At 38.3% G+C, this 14,884-nt stretch overlaps 1 protein-coding gene across 1 annotated transcript; it reads left to right on the forward strand.

Annotated features, from left to right (window-relative positions):
- The first annotated feature begins 459 nt into the window (after positions 1 to 459).
- On the forward strand, positions 460 to 14,663 carry LOC145639589 (chromatin remodeling ATPase BRAHMA-like). Its single transcript, XM_081690869.1, has 14 exons — positions 460 to 1,361; positions 2,763 to 4,094; positions 4,757 to 6,076; positions 6,256 to 6,368; positions 6,657 to 6,744; positions 6,826 to 6,912; positions 7,811 to 7,903; positions 7,994 to 8,077; positions 8,165 to 8,368; positions 8,797 to 9,039; positions 9,116 to 10,651; positions 10,767 to 11,312; positions 12,073 to 12,321; positions 13,668 to 14,663. The coding sequence occupies exons 1-14, from the start codon at positions 1,170 to 1,172 to the stop codon at positions 14,325 to 14,327; spliced, it is 6,747 nt and encodes a 2,248-aa protein (XP_081546995.1). The 5' UTR covers positions 460 to 1,169; the 3' UTR covers positions 14,328 to 14,663.
- The last annotated feature ends 221 nt before the right edge of the window (positions 14,664 to 14,884 follow it).

Genomic DNA, 14,884 nt, shown 5'->3' on the forward strand with positions numbered 1-14,884 from the left:
TTGTAGTAATATAAAAAACAACATTAATGACAAAATCACACAAGAATCGTGTAATTAATGTTTCATTTAGTGAAATAGAGTTGTTAATTTTTTATTTAACACATAAGAAAATAAATAAATAAAATTACACGGATTGAGTACTTCCTTGAGAATAAGACTTTGTTCTTTTCATTTGGAACAAGGTGGATTCATATGAAATTTATTTATATAAGGTCATGAACTTTTGGGTTAAGCTATGTGACTAACTCTAACAATTTTTATTTTTTTTTACTCTAATTCACTACAAAAAGACATTATATATAGTTTAATACTTGAATTCGCCTAATTTTATATTTTATAAATTCCTAATTAACATTAGCTTTACAGAAAACGCGTTAAATATTTGATTATTACTTAGTAAAATTTAAAAATGCGAATAATTAAAAGTTGATTACTCTGTATTTACCAACACGATACGAGTACTCCGTAATCCGTATAGTAGAGTATAAAAAATCTTGAAAGGTCCAAAGTTAATCGAACAAATTGCTTTACTTGGAGACACAAAACTCTAACCACTTTTTTCCCTTTTTCTTTTTCTTTTATTTATCCCCTTAACCATAGTTAGAGAAAAAGAGAGAGAATAATAATAAAAAATAAAGGCAAAATCAAAAAAAGAGTTAGGGTTTGACTGATAAAAACCCAGAAAATCGCGTGAAAAAAAAGTAAAATTCATCCAAAGAAGAGAGAGAAAGAGGCATCAAGAAAAAGAAAAAAAATTATAAAAAAGAAAAATTAAAAAAAGCACAAATCAGCAGATTCCGACGAGTTCGGACTGTTGAGCCAAAACCCACATCTTCTTCTTTCTTCCGATCTGTGAATTTGGACCCACAAATTTGCCGCCAAAATATACTTTTCTTTTTTTGATTTCTTACCTCATTGATTATTATCATCACACCTTCCAATTTTCCTATTATTGTTGAAATTTATAGACTGAAAAAGGGGGAAAAAAAGTGAGTGAAAAAAAGTGGGGTATTGGGTATTTTTATTTAAAGAAATTGACACTTGAATTTTCACAAGTGGGGGCAAAATTTGAAATGAGGGTTTTGTCATTTTGTTGATTAGGATTTCTGGGAATTTTCCCATTTTTTGATTTTTCTTGTTTTTTGGGGTTGTTTTAGGAGTTTAATTTTATGCAATCTGGCGGTGGGTCCCAGCACGCCGGTGCCGGCGGGCATGGACGGAGTCCGGCGTCTGCCGCCGCATCGCCATCGTCTTCGTCATCGGCGGCTTCGCAGCAACAGCAACAACAGCAGCAGCAGCAACAACAACAACAACATTTTGATTCAATTCAGCAGCAGCAACAACAGCAACAGCACAGACAGGTTAGGGTTTAATGCTTAGCCTGTTATGTTGTAATTCTGGATTTTGGGCTGTTTCTACATTGGTGGTGTTTTTGATTTTTCACTTAATTTGTGAGATTAATGGGGGTTGATTTGCCAATTTTCGACCTAATATTAGAATTGCCTTAAATGGGGTGTTTTCAATTTAGGTTTTTGAGCTGATTTTTGGTTTCTGGGTTTGATATTTTGTGTGATGTTAGTCAAATTTCAAATGGGTTTTGCTCAATTTTGTGATTTATGGTGTTAATATTAGAGATTTCTAAAATGGGTTATGCTTAATTTTGGTTTTTTAAGAGATGTTTTTTGCTTGACTTTGAAGAATATCACTTGAATATAACTCAATTTCGTGATTAGTGATGTTGATTTGGTGTATTTTGAATGTTAAGCTGGTTGTTTGTTGTGGGCTGACGTTTTATAACATGTGGTGTAGAAGTGGATATTATAATTATTAATTTTGTAGTTTGTGGATTGACCTGAAAATGTCAATTTTAATGCAGTACGAGGTTTTAAGTGAAATAAACAAAGGTTGGCCAGGTGCTTTCCTGTGTTGCTTTATACTTTTCCTTGCCTGACCACTCTTCTTTAGTCAATTGTGGGTATCTTACTTTACTAAGAATTAGAAGTGGCAGTTGGGTGAGAGTTATTACTTCGAAGTTTGAGCTACTTAAGTACTGGTACTGGTACTGGTAGTTTGAAGTTGTCTCTTTCTGACTGCAGATTCTCTTAGGTGTTTATTCTTTATTTTTTTTTTTCTGTAGCTGAAAATTTATTTGTTTTCTACTGTTTTATGAGCAAGATTTAATCAGTGATTGTTGCTAATTGTTTGCTCAAGCATTCATGGTTATTGATATGTGTATTATGATTTGTGCGCTTGTCTGATTTATAATTTATTATTTATCTCTGAAGTTTGGTTTAGAATCCGTATGACTCTGGAGAGGAAGATTGTCTTCTGTAGTTTTTGAGTTGCTGCACTGAAATGTATATCACGAATCTAGTTTTTCTTTCTTCTAAAAAGTTTTAGGATCACCTAAAGGTTCAATTGTTTGGTTTCATCTGTATTTGGTTAGAGCCCATATTGTTTCTGCTTGCCACTGCTCATGTTCAAATAAAAGAACATTAACTTGCCCATGTCTGTTGTATTTGTGTTCCTGGTTTGATACCCAGCCCTTATAACTCTGGTGTTTACTTAGTCACAATCTGTTATAAAGATTTTGATGTGTTAGGTATATTGGCTTTTGATGTAATTGTGTACTCTTAAATTGAGCTGCTTTTGTATTTGGTATGAGGTGTCTGGTTTTTCTTTGATTTGGACAACACTGTATGATGTTTTTGGAATTTTTTAGGATATTCTGAGCTCTAACCTTGCATAATTACCTTTTGTAGTCACTACAACAGCAACTGCTACGAAAACCTGAAGGAAATGAAGCCATCCTAGCTTTCCAAGCTGCTGGTTTGCAGGGTGTTATGGGTGGGGCTAATTTCATGGGATCTCCGAGCTCATTGCAATTTTCACAGCAGCAAAGAAAATACATTGATATGGCTCAGCAACATGGATCTCCTCATTTACGTGAAGAAGGTCAAAATAAGAATCCTGCTCATGAGCAACAAGGTTTAAATCCAGTCCATCAAGCATATATGCAATATGCTATGCAGGCTGCAAAGCAAAAATCTGTTATGGGCATGCAACCTCAAGGGCAAGCCAATATGGGAATGGGAAGCCCTTCATCTTCAAAAGACCAGGACATGCGTATGGCAAATATGAGAATGCAGGAGCTTGCTTCAATGCAGGCAACTAACCAGGCCCAGGCAGCTGCATCAAAGAAGTCATCTGAGCCTTTTGGTCGTGTCGAGAAGCAGATAGAACAAGGTCAGCAGGGGGGCTCTGATCAGAGGAATGAGCCAAAGCCCCCTATGATGCAGACTACTATGGGGCATCCTACTTCTGCTAATATGATGAGGCCTGTACAAAATCCACAGGCTCAGGCAGGGATTCAAAACATGGGAAATAATCAAATGGCTGTTGCGGCTCAGTTACAGGCATGGGCACGGGAACGCAATATTGATTTGTCACAACCTGCAAATGCCAATTTGGTGGCGCAGCTGATGCCACTAATGCAGTCTAGGATGATTTCTCAGCAAAAGACAAATGAAAGTAATTCACAGCCTTCTCCTGTCCCTATGCAAAGGCAGCAGGTTACTTCCCCACCTGCTACTAGTGAAAGTTCGCCCCGTGCAAACTCTTCAAGTGAGGTTTCTGGGCAGTCAGGTGCTTCTAGAGCCAGGCAAACAGTTCCACCTGGTCCATTTGGTTCAGCTTCAAATGCTGGTATAGGTAACAGTACTAACAATTTGCCTGCACAGTTCTCTGTACACAGTAGAGATAACCAGGCACCTTCAATGCAATCAACAATGGTGGGAAATGGAATGGCTTCTGTCCAGGCATCCCGCCCTTCTATGAACTTGAACCAAGGTTCAGAACATTCTATGAATGTTAAGAATGCAGGAAATGGTCAGGAAGCATTGCAAATGCAGTATCCCAGACAGTTGAACCAGCCATCACCTAGACCAACAAGTGCACCTAATGATGGAGGATCAGGAAATAATCTTCCTCTCCCAGCTCAGCCGCCATCCCAGATCTCTCAGCAGCAATCTGGATTCACTAAACAGCAACTTCATGTTCTCAAGGCGCAAATACTTGCCTTTAGACGCCTGAAGGTTTTAAATCTTTCTATTTACTTCCTTTTTTACTATCTGCTTGATTTTCAGTATTCGTTGTACATTCTTTTGGACCCGTTTCAAACTTGATATTTGTTGCTATGCTATTACCTCCTAGTTCTCACTCTCATACTTTGTGCCCTCTCCTTGTTTGCACATTCCAAAGGCAATCATTGCAATATGTTGAAGTGTGTAGGATTAAAACCCTGGTTACTTGGTATATGACACTAAAGTTCTCTGTCGTTTTTGGATTTACAAATGACCCATAATATATGTCCAGTACAAAAATAATTGCCAAAAATTCTTGAGACCTTAAATTTTGTCAATTTTTTTTTAATGGAATTTTGAGTGCTGTACTTGTAGGGAATGTGTTGGTTGGAACAGAATTGCAGACTGAAAATCCAATATCTATCTGATCGTATATGAACAAAATTAGTGATTTCATCATTAAACTTTTAAAACTTTGAAGTTTCCTTGAAGGACTGAATATTAATGTTTTATACTTGTTTTGCATGTCAACGATTGTTTTGTGCTCACTTAAACGTGTTAGGATACAATTAAAGATGTGATATGTCCATTTCTATTTCATTAATTGTTTTCCCTATATAAAAAATGTGTCCATTTCTGAAACTCATTTCTTGCTCATCTTGTTTTCTGTTCAGAAAGGGGAAAGCACTCTTCCCCAAGAATTGCTTCGAGCTATTTCTCCCCCTCCTCTTGAATCACAACCACTGCAGTCTGTTGTCCCTGCTGGTTCTATTAATCAGGATAAGTCTACTGTTAGAAATGCTGATGAAAGTCCAAAGCATGCGGACTCTGGTGAGAAGGCTCCCCAAGCTCCCCCGCCTGCTGTTGCAAAAAATTCCCTCAAAGAGGAGATTTCTACGATTGATGAAAAGGCAACAATCTCAACTAATATGGCAGGTGCAACATCTGTAACTAGAGAGACTTCTTCAGTATTATCTCCTGAGAAGGAGGATCAGCAAGCTGCTCCTGTTGTTATTAAAGCTGAACAAGATGTTGAACGCAATATACAAAAAACTCCTATAAGAAATGATGTTGGTACGGATAGGGGTAAGGCTATTGTGCCAGTATCTGTTGGTGAAAGTGCACAGGCTAAGAAACCCCTGCAAACAACTTCATTGTCCCAGCCAAAAGATGTCGGCTCAAGTAGAAAGTATCATGGTCCTTTATTTGATTTTCCCTGTTTTACTAGAAAGCAAGATTCTCTTGGGTCTGCAGTTATGGGTAATAACAACTTGTCTTTGGCGTACGATATCAAAGATCTTCTTTCTGGGGAAGGTATGGAAGTAATTAATAATAAAAGGGCAGAGAACTTGAGGAAGATTGGTGAGTTACTAGCAGTCAACTTAGAGAGGAAGAGGATCAGGCCAGATCTTGTTGTGCGACTGCAGATTGAAGAAAAGAAGCTTAAACTTTTGAACCTTCAAGCACGTGTAAGGGACCAAGTAGATCATGAGCAGCAGGAGATTATGGCAATGACTGATAGGGAATATAGGAAGTTTGTCCGTATTTGCGAGCGACAACGGTTGGAGCTCTCAAGGCAAGTTCAAGCATCACAGAAAGCTATGAGAGAAAAGCAGCTCAAAGCTATTTTTCAATGGCGCAAGAAGCTTCTTGAGGCACATTGGGCCATCCGTGATGCCCGGACAGCTCGCAACCGAGGTGTTGCAAAATATCATGAGAGGATGCTTAGAGAGTTCTCAAAGAGAAAGGATGATGATAGAAATAAAAGGATGGAGGCATTGAAGAATAATGATGTGGAAAGGTATCGGGAAATGCTTCTAGAGCAGCAGACTAGCATCTCAGGTGATGCTGCAGAGAGATATAATGTTCTTTCGACATTTTTGACCCAAACTGAAGAATATCTTCACAAATTGGGGAGCAAAATAACTGCCACAAAAAGTCAGCAAGAGGTTCAAGAGGCTGCTGCTGTTGCTGCAGCTGCTGCTCGATCTCAGGTATGATGACAGAACTCTAGCTGGCAGTCTAGTGTTTGTAAAACCAATATGGGCCTAGAAATTCCTTGATCCTGCTCACTTGTTCGTTTTGTACTTCGTATCTTTTATGCCTTTATTATTTCATGTTTATTTACTGATTTTTTTTCAATGTTTTTGCCTCATGGTGTCTTGGGATAAAGGGCTTATCAGAAGAAGAAGTTAGAGCTGCTGCCGCTTGTGCTGGTGAGGAAGTCATGATCCGAAATCAGTTTTCCGAAATGAATGCTCCTAAGGATAGTTCATCAGTGAACAAGTATGCTAATCATTTTCTTTGGCATAAGTAAATATGTTATGGTTGACTTTTTATGGTCAAATTAGTTACATTGGATGCCTATATCGCTGCCAGTTTGTGTTAAACCTTTCATGCTATCTGGTTATTCCTCTAAACTAATCTGTGGCTCTATGCTGGTTTGATAAAAGTCCAATTATTTGGATCTTTTACTTTCTATATTGATGACTGTAGTTTATGAATTGTGTATCTATCATAAGCAACCATCTTTAATAACCTTCTAGAAATTATTTAACATAAAACTGCCAACAGGTATTACAGTCTTGCTCATGCTATAAATGAGAGGGTTGTGAGACAGCCTTCCATGCTGAGAGCTGGGACTCTGCGAGATTATCAGCTAGTAAGTTGCATTCCTTTGATTAGTGAAATTCATTTTTAGTGTATATTCATGGTCTTCTTACCCTTTGGTCACAATTGGTAGGTTGGTCTACAGTGGATGCTTTCTTTGTATAACAACAAGTTGAATGGAATTTTGGCAGATGAAATGGGTCTTGGAAAAACTGTACAGGTAACTTGCACCCTTTCTCATCCCCTTCACCAATAGAAATTGTTCCATGTATGGCTGCTGCAATTTTTTTGAACATTTTTTAATTGGAATGCGAAACATTTTTCGATTGGAGTGAGCAAAATTGAAGATATGTAAGAAGTGGTTTTAGCAAAAGGGAAAGGAAACTCCCATTCTTTTCATGTGGTAGTGCTTTCTTTTTATATATTTCTTTCCTCTACTTCAAATGAATGGGGTCACCCCAAATGCTGTCTTTTTTGTCCCCCCAACTTCTATCTCAGTCTCCCTAACTTCCTTTCTAGCAATTTGATCTTTTCCACCACCAGCTGCAGCTCAAAGCCACCAGCACCCACTTCCATAGCCTCCCACACCACCACCACCACCATCTTTGCTCTCCCCCCCCCCCCCTCCAACAGTCCATACCTTCATTAGTCACCTAAAATCGCTGCCCTTTGCCCCAGTGCATATGAAATCTTCTGAAACTAACCCATTTCTCAACTGAAAAAAAGCAACGGAGGCTCGTTCAAGCAGTCATATCCATCCCTTTTACCCTGAAAAACCCCTCCCAACAATTTGTCCTACCACCACAGTATACACCCTCCAGAGAAGGAAGAGATGGTGGAAAACTAAGACAAAGAAGTGTGCTATTTTTTGGTTTAGTTTTGGGACTCAAACTTTGTGTAGACGTATGATAGTCTGTTTCTATTTATTTACTTAATTTTTGTTTTTTTTAATATTAACTAAAGTAATTAAAATGCGTTTCTTGATATATTTCCATTCATCTCCTTTGCTGATTTATTTTCTTTGATGAACCAAACAACCCATAGTATATTTGACAGTGTTGAAACTTTAGAGAAACACTTTTTTTTTTTTGAATATATATGCGTATTCTATTTTTCAGGTGATGGCATTGATTGCTTACTTGATGGAATTCAAAGGGAATTATGGACCCCATCTAATCATAGTTCCGAATGCTGTTTTGGTGAATTGGAAGGTCTGTGGCTACAGTTCCCTAGTCAGCTAAGTAATCCATGTACTCCACATGTTTCTTGGCCTTTGCTAACTGCATTTATTTTTTCAACAGAGTGAGTTGCATACCTGGCTGCCGTCTGTATCCTGCATATACTATGTTGGTGCGAAGGACCAAAGAGCCAAATTATTTTCTCAAGTAAGGGTTGTTTTCTTTGGTTTTCCGATGGATGTACCAATGTGATAAACGCTCAGTGGCTTAACATCCTCTTTCTTTATTTCCCAGGAAGTTTGTGCCATGAAATTTAATGTTCTTGTCACAACCTATGAGTTCATTATGTATGATCGTTCAAAGCTCTCTAAAATTGATTGGAAGTATATCGTGATAGATGAAGCACAGAGAATGAAGGACCGAGAATCAGTTCTAGCACGTGACTTAGACAGATATCGTTGCCAGAGGCGTCTTCTTTTGACAGGGACTCCTTTGCAGGTTTGTTAGAAATTATTACTGGATCTTGTATTCTATCATTTGTGCTGCTCAAATGCTTGAGTTGTGATATTTATTGTCCGTGACTCTGTGTTGGTGTCTTAGTGATACTAAGATCAGCGTAATAATATTTTGCTAATATTCACATGCTCAATGTTCTTTTTGTTGATTGGTTGGGGTTTTCAATGACTGAGCTGGGCCTCTTCAGACTCCTGCAATCTAGTAGTTGTCTGGCTTCTTTTAGTTTGCATATGGGTGTCTGCTCATTTGAAGTGTGTTTGCAATACATCTTGGATTGGAATTTTTAGGATGTATCTAAAATTAGAGATAGAAAGCACCTGCTGCAGAACATAAAATAGTTGGGACGATATTAGTGACAGGTGTTTTGTATGTGTGTTTTTTCTCTCATGATGGATTTGTTGATCTTGTAGAATGATTTGAAGGAACTGTGGTCTCTATTAAATTTACTTCTACCTGAAGTATTTGACAATCGCAAAGCATTCCATGACTGGTTTTCTCAACCATTCCAAAAAGAAGGTCCTACCCATAATGCTGAGGATGATTGGCTTGAGACAGAAAAGAAGGTCATCATTATCCATCGACTTCACCAGATTTTGGAGCCATTTATGCTCAGACGCCGTGTTGAAGATGTAGAAGGCTCCCTTCCTGCTAAGGTATGTATCTATCTACTTCTTTGATTATAAATCTAATTTCCTTCTCTTGTCTTTCTGACATCCAACTTGGTTGCAGGTGTCATTTGTTTTAAAATGTAAGATGTCTGCTATCCAGAGTTCTATATATGATTGGGTTAAAACTACCGGGACTCTTCGTGTGGATCCTGAGGATGAGAAGCTTAAGGTCCAAAAAAGTCCGTATTACCAGGCTAGAGCTTACAGAACTTTAAATAATAGGTGTATGGAGCTCCGGAAACTTTGTAATCATCCATTGCTTAGCTACCCATTTTTTAATGACTTTTCAAAAGATTTTCTTGTGAAGTCATGTGGGAAATTATGGATCTTGGACAGAATTCTTATTAAACTTCACAGAACTGGACACCGGGTGCTTCTTTTTAGTACCATGACCAAGCTTCTTGACATCTTGGAGGAATATTTACAGTGGAGGCGACTCTTGTATAGGCGAATTGATGGAACTACTAGCTTGGAAGACCGGGAATCTGCAATCGTGGACTTTAATGATCCGCAGACTGAGTGCTTTATCTTTTTGCTGAGTATTCGTGCTGCTGGACGAGGTTTAAATTTACAAACTGCTGATACAGTCATTATTTATGATCCTGATCCGAACCCCAAAAACGAGGAACAGGCAGTTGCCAGAGCTCATCGCATTGGACAAAAAAGGGAAGTCAAAGTCATCTACATGGAAGCAGTTGTTGATAAAATACCTAGCCATATAAAGGAGGATGAGTTCAGAACTGGAGGGATGGTAGACTTAGAAGATGATCTTGTGGGAAAGGATCGATATGTGGGTTCGATTGAGAGCCTAATAAGAAATAATATTCAACAATATAAGATTGACATGGCTGATGAAGTAATCAATGCTGGACGTTTTGATCAAAGAACAACTCACGAGGAGAGACGAATGACATTAGAAACGCTATTGCATGATGAAGAGAGGTATCAAGAGACTGTTCATGACGTTCCCTCTCTGCAAGAGGTAAACCGATTGATTGCAAGGAGTGAAGAAGAAGTTGAGCTCTTTGATCAGATGGATGAAGAACTTGATTGGATTGAGGAGATGACGAGGTATGATCAGGTACCTGAGTGGCTTCGTGCCAGTACCAAGGAAGTTAATTCAGCCATTTCAGCTTTGTCCAAGAAGCCATCAAAGGACATATTTAGCGGCAATGCGGGAGTGGAACCAGGTGAAACTGATAAAAGAAGGGGGCGATATAAGGGGAAGAAAGTTCCTGTGTACACTGAGTTGGATGATGACATCGGAGACTCCTCTGACGCTAGTTCTGAAGACAGAAATGAATATTCTGCTCCTGAAGAGGATGGTGAAGTTGGAGAATATGAAGATGAGGAGGATGCTGCTACTGCAGACAATAAAGACCAGTCAGAGGAGGACGTTCCTGTTAATGATGGGTTTGATTATCCTCGAGCTAGTGAAAGTACCAGAGCTGGCCATATGGTAGATGAACCTGGATCCCCTGGATCATCATCTGACAGTCGTAGGATGACACGGGCAGTCTCACCCTCTGTATCTTCTCAGAAATTCGCAACTCTATCAGCTATAGATGCCAGGCCTAGTTCTGGCTCCAAAAAACTGGTATATTTTCCTCCTGTTCCTACAATCATTTATGTTGCTCTTTTTTTTTTTAAAGAAAAAAAAAATTTATATATAAAACATATATATATACCAATTCATCTTTTATTACGTTCAGCTTGATGAGCTCGAGGAGGGGGAGATTGTTGTTTCCGGAGATTCACATTTGGATATACAGCAGTCAGGTAGCTGGAATCATGAGCGTGAAGAAGGAGAAGATGAACAGGTGGTTCAGCCCAAAATCAAAAGAAAGCGTAGCATAAGACTTCGGCCAAGGCATACTATTGATAGACCAGAAGAGAGGTACAGTGAAAAGATGTCTCTTCAACATGGAGATCCATCACAATCTCAATGTTTACCAGATCAAAAGTTTGGAAGTCAATTGAGGATTGATCCAGAGTCCAAAATGTTTGGAGATGCTTCTGCTTTGAAGCAAGATCAGTGTGACATGTCTTCAAAAACTCGTAGGAGCTTACCTTCAAGGAGAACCGGAAGTACATCAAAGCTGCATGCCTCTACTAAATCTGGTAGATTAAATAGCTTGTCTAATCCAACTGAAGAAGCATTCGAGAATTCCAAGGACAGTTTTGATGGTAACAAAGATGTGAACACATCCGGAAATTCAAGCTTTGGTGCTAAGATGTCCGACATCATTCAGAGAAGGGTACTTTTTAATTGGTCCACTTTAAAGATAAACGTGCTTAGATAAATTTGAATTCGACTGTTTTCACTTAGTCCCCCCCCCCCCCCCCCCCCCCCCCTCTCTCCCACCCCACCCTCTTCCCTCCCCATATTATTGCAAAATTATATAGCAGACAGCCAAACAATATATTTAAACATGCTAAATTTTATGTACTTTAAATTGCTTGTCCTTATTAAATTCCTAGCAGGCATGTGAAGGCTTTGTGTGATATTTTTCTATAGTACAAGTGTATTTAGGTGACTTATCTTTATTACTCCGTATAAGTAACCAGAGTTGGTTATTAATTTTAAAATTTTTAATCATGCAGTAGTTGTTGGTATGCTCTCTAGGTCTAGGGGCTTTAAGATTGTGTTTTTTTTTTGGTTCCATGTCTCAATCTTAAACTGAACGTTTTTCTCCAAGTTTTTTTTTTTGTTTGTCACACGGTCATCTGAAGCACAGCTGTTGTCTAGATCATTCATTATACTTGATTTGTCATATATATTTCAGAATTGTTTATCCTTGACACTGGGTCATGCCCATAATCTGCTCTGAACTTGTAATATGAGAGGACCATAGTATTGTAATTGACAATTGCATTACCTCTTCTAAGAATATATTGATTTAGATACCTGGAAGTAGGTTTTTGGTGATATTTTTTTTATTTTTTTTATTTTGGTGGTTAAGATTGATTTTTTGAAGTTTGTGCAAAAGCATGATTCAATCTTTTGTCCATCTGTAGTGCAAGAATGTGATCGGCAGGGTCCAGAGGAGGATAGACAAGGAAGGCCATGTTGTACCTCTCCTGATAGATTTGTGGAAGAAAACTGAAAGTTCGGGCTATACAAATGGACCAGGAAACAAACTATTGGATTTACGTAAAATAGACCATCGAATTGACAGACTACAGTATAGTGGAGTGATGGAAGTTGTTAATGATGTGCAATTGATGTTGAAAAGTGCAGTGCAGTATTATGGTTTTTCACATGAGGTATGTCTTCCTTGTTTGTTAATTGTTATCAATATTAATCATGCACTTCAGATGTTTAATCTTTACGACACAAATAAGCTGTATATATGTTTAATTACAATAACTAAAGTGATTTAGCTATACAATTGCTGTGCTCTGTAATGCTCCCCTAGGATTTTCTGTCTAGCGTTGTTTGTGCGCTTGACTAATAATTATCATTGTGGATATCAAAGAATATTACCCGTTTATAGAAATTGGACTATAAAGGGCTGTAAAAAGTCTGATAAATCCTTGTTTGTAAGGTTAATTCTTGTTTGTAAGTAATCCTCTCCTACTGAACTGTCTTTGGCTGAGCTCTAATGTTAGTAAGCTAATATGAATGCATCCATGTATCTAAATTTCTATCCATCATTCCATCTCTTATTGCATGAAGGAACTCTGGTGCAGTTCCAATTCATTATATCTGTTGATTTTTATTTTGTTGTTGACAAATATTTAGCATGTATGAAGAATTGGTACAAATGACATTAGCTTACCCAGGGAACGAGCTTCAAGAGCAGTAGAGCATTCTGTCCTCTGGGTCAACAATTGCTCTGTTGCCCCTTTGTTTAATCATAAAAAATATTCTTGTTATGGGCTTGTTACATTAACTTGTCACTTGTCTCCTTGTATGAAGAACAATTTCCTAAAAAACTCTGAAGTTCAATTTGCAGAACAGTTGTATTTTAAAATTTTGCATTACAAGAGACTTTTTAGTCTCTGTAAAATAAATTTAGTTCACCCTCCTATTACTCCCTCTCTGAAGAAAAAAGGGGGAAAGATGGCATTTTGCATGCTGATCTCATAGTTTTCTAGTTGCTTTCAGCATGTGTAGCAAGTTGACCTTTATATACAGATAATACAGAGCAATGGCTACATCATTTGTTTATGTGAGATGTAGACTGTTGTTTGTTTGTTTCAAAGTATATCAAAAGAATTATCTTCCTCATTGAAGAGTTGTGTTCGACTTTTTAGATAGCTAGTTGGTAGGACGGAGTTAAATTATGTGTATTTTGTAGTGGTAATTGAAGAGTGAGCTTGTCCTCATCGTCGATAAAACAGGATTATCATTTATCAGGATGCTCTAGGATTCTGTTCGAAAGAAATGTGTGGGTTTAATCCTCTTATTTTGAGCTCTGCATGTTTCCTAGTATTGGAGATAAAGGGTCAAGCTTTTATCCACATGCCACTCTCAAAATAAGGAAAACTTTTGAGCCAGTGCATGTTTCCTAGTAGATAGTATTTAGAACAAGATATTTAGCTGCCTATGTCCTAATTTAATTAAATTCTTCACAGATTTTAACACTGCCTATTGTTTGTATGGGCAGGTGAGATGTGAAGCAAGGAAAGTTCATGATTTATTTTTCGACATATTGAAGGGTTCTTTCCCAGATGTTGATTTCCAGGAGGCCAAAAGTACTGTGTCTTTCTCTGGTCCTCCATCAACTGCAGCTTCTGTTGCTTTGAGATCCACATCTGCATCACAAGGTAGTAATAGGAAGCATAGATTGATGAATGATGTTGAACGAGGTGATGTGAACCCATCGCCAAGGCAGTCATTGCGAGGTCCACCTATAATGGCTAACGAAGACTCAAGGATGACTAGATCCAATTTGCCTGTAAAAGAATCGAGGCTCGGCAGCAATAGCAGTCGAGACCAAGATGACTCTCCCCTGCTGACTCACCCAGGAGACTTGGTTGTTTGCAAGAAAAAGAGGAAGGACAGGGAAAAGCCTGCGGCTGTGAATACAAGATCTGGGTCCACAGGGCCTGTCTCTCCTCCAAGCATGGGACGAAGTAGTATAAGGAGCCCTGGCTCAGTGTCAACCCCAAGGGATAGTCGAGCAGGGGGGCAGCAGCAGATGTGGTCCAATCAGTCGGTCCAACAGGTTAATGGCAGCGGTAGTAGTGGTGGAACGATTGGATGGGCCAACCCTGTAAAGAGATTGAGGACAGATGCAGGAAAGAGGAGACCGAGCATTATGTGATTGAAACATTATATTACATTTGAAGTATGATGATGTTTAAAGAAAATTCCTTTGCCCTTAATGTGTAAGCAGGTATAGGGTAACTAGTAGATCTGTACAAGTACAGTTAGGCTTTTAGGCTTTACCCCCGCTCCCTCTAATTTTTTTTTTTTAGTGTTTTTCCTCCTTTTGCCAAGCATATACTTCCTTTTCGTTGTCATATATAATTCGAGCATCACTGCCGCCATTGTATATCTGGTGCTCTGTCCTGTGAATGTTTTGTTCTCATAGCACTATAGTCTCCTCTTTGGCTCTCTGTTAATGTCATTTAGTTTGCGCTGTGGCGCACATTAGTTATCAGTCGCCAATGCTGTATCTCCTTTGGTATACAGAGTAATTCATCACACCTTATTTTTGAGTCTGCAATCAGCATGACTGCCAAATTGTTTTTCTTTTTTTGGGTGAACATGACTGCTAATTTGTTTAATGCTTTTATTTTTTAACAACTTTCACATGGATTAACGAATGATCTGAAAATTTCACTCCATAATTTGATACATGGTTGGACATGCTACTCG

This window comes from Chenopodium album, chromosome 7 (assembly GCF_948465745.1).
Source record: "Chenopodium album chromosome 7, dcCheAlbu1.1, whole genome shotgun sequence".
Taxonomy (NCBI): domain Eukaryota; kingdom Viridiplantae; phylum Streptophyta; class Magnoliopsida; order Caryophyllales; family Amaranthaceae; genus Chenopodium; species Chenopodium album.

Bases quoted from the DNA above. Each gene is read 5' to 3' on its own strand.
- LOC145639589 (XM_081690869.1), top strand. From the start codon at position 1,170: ATGCAATCTGGCGGTGGGTCCCAGCACGCCGGTGCCGGCGGGCATGGA. The intron at 1,362-2,762 runs GTTAGGGTTTAA...TACCTTTTGTAG, and splicing joins AACAGCAACAGCACAGACAG to TCACTACAACAGCAACTGCT. The intron at 7,904-7,993 runs GTCTGTGGCTAC...TTTTTTCAACAG, and splicing joins CTGTTTTGGTGAATTGGAAG to AGTGAGTTGCATACCTGGCT.